We start from the raw sequence: 12,148 nt of genomic DNA on the forward strand, positions 1-12,148 counted from the left end.
TTTTTGGAAGATTAACAGGATGAGTAGCTAGGAAAAGAACAAGGGAAGTGAAGTTGAACCACTTTTCCTGGCAAGCCATGAAATGGCCGAGCGAATTAACAACGAAAAGATGAAGTCTAAAACAGGTCAGATGCACCATGATGAGTATTTACTTGGCCTGAAGAATTAGGGCGGTTTAATGACCCACATGGTTGGGCTGATAACACCTTCAAGGTGAAGAAACATCTATTCGCCCGATAAGTGCATAAATGACCAGAAGAATTTACACTTCAATGAAATCTATAAGTAGGTGGCTTCATTTCCATTTTAGGGCATTCTTCCTTGTTGGATTGGTCCTAACTATTTTGAGCTGCGGTATCAGTGTGATATATTGGCCAGGTCTCAAATATGCAGTTTGAAGTTACAGTCTTTTCCAAATAATGTCCAACGCATTACTTTATCAGCTCTTTCAATAAAGTTCCCCATGATTCCATTTGGTCATTTTGGTTCTTCTGAACTTCTCGAGATAGAAATTTGCATAACCCCCAAGGTACCTCCTATCCCCTCCTTTTCATTAATTTGGTTGTTTTTTCAAATTATACTCTTTTTTTTTTCTCTTTCACCTTTTGAATTTATACTCCGAAATTGTCTCAAACTCATCTGTTTTTTTCTCTTTCACCTTTTGTTTTCTTTCTCGTGATTTTATTGGCGATTAATTTGTTGGCAATTGTGTCACACAGATGCAAATCTTCATAAAGACCCTGAAGGTGGAGAGTTCATACACGGTAGCAAACTTGAAGACGAAGGTTCGAGACAAGAAAAGAATGTCAGTGGATCAGCAATGTATGATCTTTGCTTGTAAAAAACTAGTTGACTGTAAGGGTTCTCAATAGATAATTGCAAATTGATTGTTAAACCAAAGGTAAAATTGATTTATGAGAACCTAATTAGAGTTGGTTTTTGTTGTTTTTGGATTTCCAAATTATTGTATTTGGATTTCCAAATTCTATTATCTGCCGAAGTTGTTACTAGGTTGAGTCACGACCAGGTCGTTCTCTTACATTTCGTGGCACTACCCAAAAATTGTGCAAGGTAGACTATCAACCATGCCGCCTCCAGGATAAAACAAGCCCAACTACAACTGTGCGGTTAACTACTGCACCGTAGAAAACCGTTCGAGAATTACACCCTCAAATATGGTACTAAGACCACTCTTTAATACTGAAACCACTTTAATATGGTATTGTTACCACTCTATTATGGTGCTAAGACCACTCAAATATGGTGTTACCACCATTCTAACCTTAATTTCTCCAAAGTATCAATATGGCACTACGACCACTCAAATATGGTGTTACCACCATTTCTCCTCAAATAAAAATATTGAATAATTTTTATATACCGTTAAGATCATTCTTGATTCCGACGGGACATTGTTTATTCCAAATAGGGACTATGATCTTAAAAGTACTCTTTATTCCGAAGGGACATATATTACCGAAGGGACTATGTTTTTAAGACCATTCTTAATTCTGAAGGGACATTAAACCGAAAAAGGGACTATGGTCTTAATAACACTCTTAATTCCGAAGGGACAGAAAGGAGTAGAAAGAGGAGAAGGACTTGTTAAACAAGTCGAAGGAGGGAGAAGAGAGGAAAGACTCGTCAACACAAGTCAAGAAAGGGAGAAGAGAGAAAGAGTTCCCGACAACTCAATGAAACTCTTTGGTGTGTGGAATGCACTGTGTGAGCTCTCTATTTATAGAAAAAATTCACAACTAATAAGTGAGAAACTTTGGGAACAAGTAATACATTACTTTGTCACATATTAGATCTAGTACAAAAATATCTCAATTGAGTACCAAAATTATTATATTTAGTACAAAAATATATTATATTATGTACCAAAATATATTTCAGATCAAATACTAAAATATATTAGATTGCGTACCCAAATATTTCAGATTGTGTTCCAAAATAGTCTAGATTGTGTTCCTAAAATATTTTAGCAAAACTTGGGGACTAAGAAAACACTTTCTAATAATGATTAAATTAATTTATTATTTAATTTATCATTTCCAAATAATAAAATATATATCAATATATATTTTTCTCTAGTGCTTATGTACCCCCATTAATTAGAGGTACACCCCCACTATATAAACACTACTAATGTGTGTGTTCCATCCGATGTGGGACTTCCACTTTTTTTAAATTCACACAACACTAGTTCTACCCAACATGGGTTGTGTTTAGTCTTTTTAACTCAATTTCCACACATGTTCCAACAGTTTTCTTAGTACATAAAAAGAGAAAGGAAAAAAAAGATAGAAGAAGATTAAGTCTTAGACTTAATCGTTACTCTACAAGAGAGTAGCAAAGGGAGAGAGGAGAGACTTCATTTTTATCTCTTAATCCTTCTTGCTAATCATTGCTCCCTTTTATATAAGGTTAAGAGATTATTTTCTTACTAGAATTATCCCTTAACTGTTGGATCAAGTGACACATATCCCTTTTCTCTAACCCATTGTTGATTCCACTTTGATGACTTGACTTTGCTTATATTTGGATCATTACACTAAGACAATCAAATCACTCATATATCACTAAATGATAAGCATTTGAATTTTAACACGATTTTTTTTTTCTTAAAAAAAAAAGATAAGCATTTGAATTTAGCAACATGATGAAGGATCCACCTAGAAATAAGTGTAAACATAAAATGTTTTACAGCAGCTGCACATATCCTTCCTGACATTTAGTCATCATGCCAATATTCATATATCCAACTTCAGCTGCAAAAACAACCTCAAAAGAGGTTGAAATTGCATAAAGGAACAACTACATAGAAGGTGCAGTAGAGAAATTGAGACACCAAACAAACAAAGCAATACAACAGATGAAGATGATGATAACATAAGTTCTCTACCTACCATTTTGCATCAGCAAGAATGTTCGGATTATGGTATCAATAATAATTAATCTATATGAAGTTATTGACTTCCAACAAAGACACTATGTGAACTCATTGACTTCCAACAAATAAAATAAGGAACTTACCTCTCAATAAAAGAAGGCCATAATTTTACAATTTTCAACTACCATAGATGAGGGTCATTTACCAACAATAGAAATCTAATCTAAATAAAAACAAAAATACAATTATTAAAAATTTTGAATTCCTCCACTCTCTCAAAACATGAGAACTTCTCTGCTACTACTATAATTCCAATCCTCCCATTTCACGATAGATCACTACATCTATTAAGTGCCAAAATCTCAAAACCTTCACATGATTTGATGCTTGCCTCCATATTTTCATAACCAGTAAACCACACAAACAAAAATCATGGACACTTCGGTCATTGATCTGAACACCAAGTTAATTGCAGTTTACTATAAAAATGGAAAACCACCCTCTTTATTTATGGTTCGGAATGATGTCACACTCTCTGGGTTAAAGGATCAATTGAATCAAATCAACCACATAGACACGTGGAGGGTGGATGGTGTTAAGTATCGACGTCAATCGACCGACTCAACTGGAAGAGTGCAGTTCACCCAGATCAGAAACGACAACGACGTGAGAATGATGTTCTCTATATTTGATCAGTACATTACTAATTGACTGATCAAGTTGGATGCTTCAATGGTCAGATCTGTTGAAGAATTTCAGAAAAGTTTGATCCAATCTAAAAACTACGAAGATAGCAGGGCTGATCTGCGATTAGTTATGTTTTATTTTATTATGTGTTTTACTTCGTTAAAAAAATCTTGTCTTAATATTTGGTAAAAAAAAAAAAAAACTTATATGATCTTAAAAAAATCTTGTCTTAATATTTGGTATAAAAAAAAAACTTATATGAACTTATATGAAGATAGATAAATAAATAAAATTCCTAAAAAAAAGAATATATAAAAAATTAAATAAAAGAAAATATAAATAATGGAGGATAGAGATGTCTAAGTCGATGAACCCTAGTCTTTCTGGAATTAGTTACTAACTGAAGAACGTGTTTTAAGATACTCTCAAATCAGTTCAATTGGTAACAGAGGTTTACACGGTCAGCCAGTTACATTTGTGAATGTAAATAAAAAGGTCAGTAATACACAGCACAATTTCATTTTGTACCAATAATTTAATTTAATAAAATTCTTTTGCGGTAACAATTTTTTGCGTAGGTTTCTCTTGGTTGTGCTGTCGGAGATGGAGAAGAAATCTGTGACTAATGAAAGGTTCAGCAACAACTATTTACACGATGATATTGTTTTCTCAATTCTATCAAAATTGCCTCTTAAATCTTTGAAGCTGTTTGAATGCGTACGCAAATCATGGTCCCTTTTATTTGAAAACCCTCGTTTCATGAAGATGATCCGCAACAACTTTTTCTCTAAAGACCCTTCTTGTTGCCATGATGCATCTCTCCTCTTACATATGTTTACACTAACACCACGTGTGAGTGAGTTGTATTCTCTTTCCGGTGAGAGATGTGAGAATATGGTCAAATTACATTTCCCAGATCCATTTCAACAGGATACTCAAACTCTCCACCGTCTCTATTGTTATGATTTTATCAATTTATGCAGTATTAGTGACTTCATTTTCGCCTACTGTAGTCTCCGTCATAACCTCGATTTTGATAGAAGAGTTGCACTATGGAATCCCACTACCGAGGATTTCAGGGTCATTCCTCCACACGGCTCCCAACCTTATGCTGCCAATGCTTCTCATGACGTGATTAATTTTCACTCAATGGATAATCTTCATGGATTTGGCTATGACCGTGCTACAAATGACTATAAGATGATTAGTTATGTAACATTTGTAGCCCCACAGTTGTTTCGAATGACAGGAGGTTATGTACCATTGGGTGATCATATATCTTTACAACCCTTATGGGAGATATATAGCCTTAGAAGTAACTCTTGGAGAAAACTTGATATTGTTATGCCTTCAACTTCTGGTACTACCAATCGAACTAGAGCGTACACAGATGGAGTGTGTCATTGGTGGTGTATACAACATTTTCAACATGAATCTAAAGCAGATTTGGTGTCGTTTGACTTGAGCAATGAGACATTCATTACCACACCCATACCCTTATACATAGATGACTGTACTGATGTGGACGATTATTGTTCATGGAGACACTTGGCAGTGTTAAATGGATCCATTTCCTTGTTCACATATCATGAACATATGGCTACTTTTAAAATATCAATTTTGGGTGAATTAAGTGTGAAAGAATCATGGACCAAGCTCTTCATTCTTGGGTCGTTGCCTTGCATTGAGTATCCTATTGGATTTGGAAAGGGTAAAATATTCTTCATTAGGAAAGACAAAGAAGTAGCATGGTTTGACTTAAATACCCTGATGATCGAGGAGCTTGGTGTTAAAGGTGTAGGAATTTTATTGTTTAATTATTTATTTTAAAGTATTATTACTATTTTCAGTAATATTTTTATTAATTAGTTTCCTTTGGACTAAGTCATATAACTGACTACCTACACATTTATAGCCTAGTCAATGTACACGTTACAGTTTCCTTCTTCAATCCTAAATAATAGTCTTACGGTTATGCTTATATTAATTAATTGTAACGTGAACATGTATCAAGGAGAGGCATATAAATTGGTAGCAGAACACTATGGGGAAGGGGGTTGCAGTTTATCATCTTATATACAATTGAAAGAAACTATATAAGTATAAACATTTTTTGTAACAAACTAAGTTCCCTTAAGCATCCAAGAGTTGTTCCTGTGCCCTCGCTAGTTCATATGCAGTGTTAGTGAGAAGTGGCTGTTGTATCCTGGAGAGCACTAGCTTTGGGACCAACTGCATCAGGTGATTTACCTGTGGTGGCGAAATGCTCTTAAGCCCAGTGCATTTGCACGCCTCAGCCAAAATTTGATAAGTTCCTCTATTCTGTACTTTATTTTATTATAAGTTAATTTGTTTGTGCTATTATTTCTTTTGATTTATTAGTTTATAATAATTCTATGTCCTATTTTTCCAACAATCTTAAGAGCATTTTTTGTTGGCATAGAATTATTATTGTAAATCCTAATTGTCACAAATCCTTTTCTATTTGTTTAATGTTGTGAATGAGAATTTGTTGACTGCGGCATGTTGCAATGTTTTTGATTATTATGATTATCGTAATTCTAACCTATGATGCATGAGTCTATAACTATTGCATCAGTAAGCAGGTACTGAAAGTGGCAGGGTTTTGTTCCTCTAGTTCTTATGATTGATCGAGAGTTTGGTGAACTTGATTTTGCAGAAAATGGAGAATAAATTCTGAGCCATATATTTCTCTCAGGTTCTATCTATTTTGCTTCATTTATCATTATTAAATATGATTTACTTTGTGCTAGCTATAAATGATGTATATCTATATGATATTGTGTTCAAATTTAAGCTGATAAGAATTATTGGCTACGTGTATTCTTGGTGCAATTCTAGTGCTAGGTTTACCTGTGAATATGGTATATGCTTTATTTGATAATAATTGAATTTATATGAGACTTGATTGTTTTTTCAGCTTCCTAATGGTTTTATAATTTATACAATGAAACTGAAACATGTGCACTTATTGGATGGTTATTTAATCTAGATGATACTAGTCCAAGTTTCTGATCTTGAGATTTATTTGAATAACACTTGCATATAACCTATTTTGTTCATTATGTGAATATCATATTGAAATTGCTTGTTCATGGTTTTAAGAGGTGAGCATGGACAATTTCTTTAGCCAAAACTTCCACGAGAATAATTAAGCTTGAAATTATTTTTCTCTTTAAATTAAATTTTGGTTATGCACCCGGTGGTGAATTTCTTACATGCTTGAATAAGTGAAATCTCCTTTTTACATGTGTGTGTCATTTATTCTCAATAAGAGAATTTACTTTTGATCGATGTGCAATTCTCAAAATGTGGGGGTTTTATGTGAAGTTGTTTTGTATTTAGTGACATTACTTGATTTGTCCATGCTCACTATTGGTCAGTATCTTCAACTTTGTGATTAACAACTACTACAAAGCATGCCATGTTTTAATGCTTTTGAGATTGGATTATTGTTTTGGAAAAATTCCTATTGTTGAATATGAACAATTATTTGGAAATAATTTTAAGCTTTTCGTTTGGTATAATTTTTCATTCTCATTATACATGCTTAATTATTCTAACTCTACTTTGATGATTACTATCCTTTGTGGAATATTATATAAACATGAAAGGTTTTGTGACATTAATCAAGAAATGAGTTTGGAAAATGTGTGATCAACCCATACTTGATATGCATGCTATATATGTATAGAATTTTTATATTGTTGTGAAGTATTTATTTTTGTGCCAAAATGTTAGCACATATTTCATGAAGAAACTTTTAAAAATTGAAAATTCTCAGTATAAATATTTGCGATATGCATGACAATATATACTCTTAGTATAAACTTGGTTTTTGTGAAACCAAGTTGATTTGTGTATCCATGAGAATATATATTTGAGAAATTTATTTGATTGTGAAATATTATTTAATTATATTATTGAGAAACTTGTGAAGATATATGATATGCATGAGTGAAATGATGAGTGCAATAGAGGTGTTATGTTGTCGCTTAAAATTAATTTAAGTAGACCTGAATATACTCTAGAACTCTTGATAAACTCATGAGATATATATTGAGATACACCTTAAAATATTGGTGACATGTTACATATTATCCATTGTATTAGAATAATACAATGATGTTTGATTTATCTATGTGTGGATTTATTTTCTCCCATGTGGGGGACTCGTCACTTGAAAAATAATTCAAGCAGACTTGAATAAAATCCACACAAGGATTTATATTTACCTAATGTGGTGGTGTTGTCGCTTGGAAGCATTTCCTAGTAGAACTGTATAATAAATCTAAATGTAGATTTAATTTTCTCCTATGTGGGGGTGTTGTTGCTTAGAATCTAATTAAGCAAACCTATGATAATATATCATAGATGATGATATGGTAATATATATGAGATACTAACTGAGAGACGTCTTAGTTAATGTATAATTTGCGATGCATCAGTATACTGAAAAATATTTATACATCGAAGGGGGATGGATTATGTCCAATACAAAAATTGAGAGTGATGGTAACCCAACATAGATTGTGAAAATTCGCAAGGCTATGTTCATATGGGTAAGAACAAGTCGCTTGTCAATTTGATGAGACACTATCCATTTTATTTTTTAAAGTTCATCCCTATGGTGTAGGATAGTGTATACTACAGCGTTGTAGGTTGAGTTCATGCTCTTAATAAATCTATAGCTCATGCATTTGAGTGGTGTGCTTGACTGTGGTGTACACTTGATAGATTTACCTATATGAGTGTTGGAGGTGGGGCCGCCTCTATGAAAGCTTGGGCAGACTTTCTAGAGCCACTCATGAAATCCAGGCACAGGTGCAAGGCCAAAATGCACCACACCGAGTTGAACAAACTTTGGACGAGAGATCAATGTGAGTGATGAGGTCACTGATTCACATACGGAATGAGGTTCATAGAGGTTATAATCTCACCGACATTCTAGTGGATCAAATTTCATTTGCTCTATGTGCTAGTTCATAGTCCAAAAGACACTAGTGCTTATGCATTGATTTTTCACGCTCTTGGGAACACGTAAAACTTTAAAATAAATAATTGTGGGGGATTGTAGGAATTTTATTGTTTAATTATTTATTTTAAAGTATTATTACTATTTTCAGTAATATTTTTATTAATTAGTTTCCTTTGGACTAAGTCATATAACTGACTACCTACACATTTATAGCCTAGTCAATGTACACGTTACAGTTTCCTTCTTCAATCCTAAATAATAGTCTTACGGTTATGCTTATATTAATTAATTGTAACGTGAACATGTATCAAGGAGAGGCATATAAATTGGTAGCAGAACACTATGGGGAAGGGGGTTGCAGTTTATCATCTTATATACAATTGAAAGAAACTATATAAGTATAAACATTTTTTGTAACAAACTAAGTTCCCTTAAGCATCCAAGAGTTGTTCCTGTGCCCTCGCTAGTTCATATGCAGTGTTAGTGAGAAGTGGCTGTTGTATCCTGGAGAGCACTAGCTTTGGGACCAACTGCATCAGGTGATTTACCTGTGGTGGCGAAATGCTCTTAAGCCCAGTGCATTTGCACGCCTCAGCCAAAATTTGATAAGTTCCTCTATTCTGTACTTTATTTTATTATAAGTTAATTTGTTTGTGCTATTATTTCTTTTGATTTATTAGTTTATAATAATTCTATGTCCTATTTTTCCAACAAAAGGAGACAGTCGTATTTCTCCGTTAGTAGTTTACAAGGAAAACCTTCCAATTAGTGGAATTAAAAAATAATTGTTTTTCTTGTTTTCACCTAGGGGTTTAGGATTAAGGTTATTATGGTATTTGCTTTGTCAATTTTATTTTGAATGTTCACTCTACTTTTACAAACTGGTTTGGTTTCAATATCAATTACAACCGTCTTTTTCCTTTACCAAATGGCCTCTAGTTTAATGTATGGGAAACTTGATTATCTGATGAGGAATAACTCTTTATTAGAACTTCATTGCATTCTATATTCAATTATATATGCATTTCTGTTTAATTTTGCGCTTCATTTTTTTCATTTGCATTTCCAAATCCAAATCAATAAACTGAACATGTTCAAGCTTGATGGCTTAGTTCAAATCAATTAATCTTTTTCATGTCCCCATTATTATAAAGAATCTTACCAGTTTCGGTAATTAAACTTGCCAAAGACTGTTCAGTTTATTTTGAATTCTCTTATTATTTTTGTCTTGTGAAATCTGGGGGTTAGTTTACTTTTTAAATAACAAGTCATCTTTACCTATTTATTGTATTTTGTGATTGGAGCATAACAAGGTGACCTAGCCTTGAAGAAAAGAGCAGGACAGTTCTTTATGAAACATATTACATGAATGTGCATAGTCCAAAATGAAAAAGTAAGAAGTCCATGTTCTTCGAAAATCAGAATAACTATACACCTCAGGAAACGGTAGTACTACAAGAGTTTTCAAGTAAAGGCTATAAACAGTTCTCATATGATTCATGCTTCAATTATTACTGTTGGTACATACTATCACAAATATAGGTCTTAGTATGTTTAAAAATTGATATTTGTTGCTGATTTGTTTAAAAATTGTAATTTAGTGAAAGATGAGTTTTTATGAGCCTATCCCACTTAGGGGGATAAGACTTTGTTATTGTTGTTGTTGTATGAGTTTTTATGGTTCCATATGGATGAACAGAGTTGGTTTTCAATAACTTGAATGTTGCATTTTTTTTTTTATGGTGCCTTTGAATATGATATAAATGTATTGTTCCTTGTGAATCTTTTGCTTGCATTCCATTTAAAAGAAAAGTTCTTAGAGTTGCAAATGGCCAATGCAAAGGTATTGCAAGATGGATAGACTCGGGTGGGGTCATGTTGGTCCTTATCTAATTAATGATTTTGTTCAATACCTTGATGGACAAAGGCTATATAAGAATCAAGACTATGCGTTGCTTTCTGCAATTTTCATTGCAAAGCTTGTAAATGCTTTCCACGAAGGCATTGGATCATTAGGTTGCAGCAACTTCAAGGCAAGACCGCACTTCTAGGGAAATAATCACTTTGAGGCAGCAATTTTGAGGCACGACATCATTTTAGAGTCCGAGACTTTTTTATGTTTTTTCCTGAGTGGACCATTATGACAACGATGTACACATCGTGAGACCAAAATGAATGTTTTCCCTAATACATTATGATAAAAATTTGTTATATTATTACCATGGGGTTTAGCGTATAATATATAAGCATTTTAAGCACTGGTCAAGGTCGAATTAGATTTTTATTCATCAAAACAAAATAATAAAATATCTATACAATGAGATGAAATTCCAAAACGGACCCAGATAAATTCATCAGGGAGACGCCAAAATCAAAATACTACACCTAAGAAAAAGAAGTGTTGTATTAGGAAAAATAACAATTAAAACGATACAATGCCATGCCACGACAGTTTGAATAATTTTTTTAACATGACTATCCAACCAACTAAGTGTAAGGGTTCTCAAAATAGAGAATGTGATAAAATAGATAACTGCAAATTGATTGTTAAATCAAAGGTAAAACTGATTGATGAGAACCTAATTAGAGTTGGTGTTCTTAGTACATAAAAATAGAAAGGAAAAAAAGATCGAAGAAGATTAAGTCTAAGACTTAATCCTTACTCTACAAGAGATTACCAAAGGGAGAAAGGAGAGACTTCATTTTTCTTCACTAGACCATAGACCCGTGCTACCGCACGGGTCCTACCACATAGAAGTTAATCGAATCAATGAAAATAATGTAACCATACATAGTCATAGAAGTTTTATATCATACATAACAAAATGAAATGGTAGTTAACAAAATTGAATAAAATTGAATACTTGTTAACAAAATTGCACATAGCCCTGCACTGCTCGATCTTAAGTCACATCATAAAGAAAAACGGAGAGCATAAAAAAAAGTGTCATTACCGTAAAGAATGGAAACAGAAAATTTAACAAAAAATATACTGCATCAATTTTTTCGTGATGCAATATTTGTTGTTAAATTTTCTGTGCATATTGATGCAAAGCTTTTCCATATAGCGTGACAAATGTGTTTAATATATTTTTTGTGGTTATTTTTTGTTATTGGAGCATATTTGATATATAGCATATATAGCATAGTCGATTAACTTCTCCGTGTATTAAGTTTTTTGTGACCAATTGATATAAATACGTCATAAATGCTTTTAATAGGTAGTAATTGGTAGAATAATTAGTGCATAATGCATAAAAGCAATTAAAAGCAATTGTTATAGGAAAATATGCAAGTTAAAAGTTTTCAGTTGCCACAGTGCGTCATTCGTTGTTAATTGCATTAAAAGTGTATTATTCGTTTTTAATTAGCATTTAGTAAGTTATTCGTTTTTTAATTAGCATTAACTATGTTCTCATGGAGTAATTCAAATTTGATTTCTCATGTGACGATATACCTATTTTGTCGGTTTCTAAGAAATAAATATGTTGATCTCTTAAGACCTTATATTGCAAATCAAATGGCCTTTATCGTCCATGGTTTGAGATATGATCACTACATAATTA

General features: G+C 32.8%; 2 protein-coding genes across 2 annotated transcripts in view; both read left to right on the forward strand.

Annotated features, from left to right (window-relative positions):
* LOC146923664 (polyubiquitin-like) overlaps positions 1-12,148 on the forward strand; it is a 97,347-nt gene that overhangs the window by 36,461 nt on the left and 48,738 nt on the right. The window contains exon 4 of the mRNA XM_085708815.1: positions 720-859. Within this exon, the coding sequence (XP_085564941.1) occupies positions 720-859 (140 nt within the window). The remainder of the gene's footprint in view (positions 1-719; positions 860-12,148) is intronic.
* LOC146923667 (putative F-box protein At3g17490) lies at positions 4,166-9,505 on the forward strand. Its single transcript, XM_085708825.1, has 3 exons — positions 4,166-5,378; positions 5,637-5,639; positions 9,300-9,505. The coding sequence occupies exons 1-3, from the start codon at positions 4,187-4,189 to the stop codon at positions 9,365-9,367; spliced, it is 1,263 nt and encodes a 420-aa protein (XP_085564951.1). The 5' UTR covers positions 4,166-4,186; the 3' UTR covers positions 9,368-9,505.

This window comes from Medicago sativa, chromosome 5 (genome assembly GCF_051527215.1).
Source record: "Medicago sativa cultivar Bolivia chromosome 5, Bolivia_mono, whole genome shotgun sequence".
NCBI classification, from domain to species: Eukaryota; Viridiplantae; Streptophyta; class Magnoliopsida; order Fabales; family Fabaceae; genus Medicago; species Medicago sativa.

Bases quoted from the DNA above. Each gene is read 5' to 3' on its own strand.
- LOC146923667 (XM_085708825.1), top strand. From the start codon at position 4,187: ATGGAGAAGAAATCTGTGACTAATGAAAGGTTCAGCAACAACTATTTA.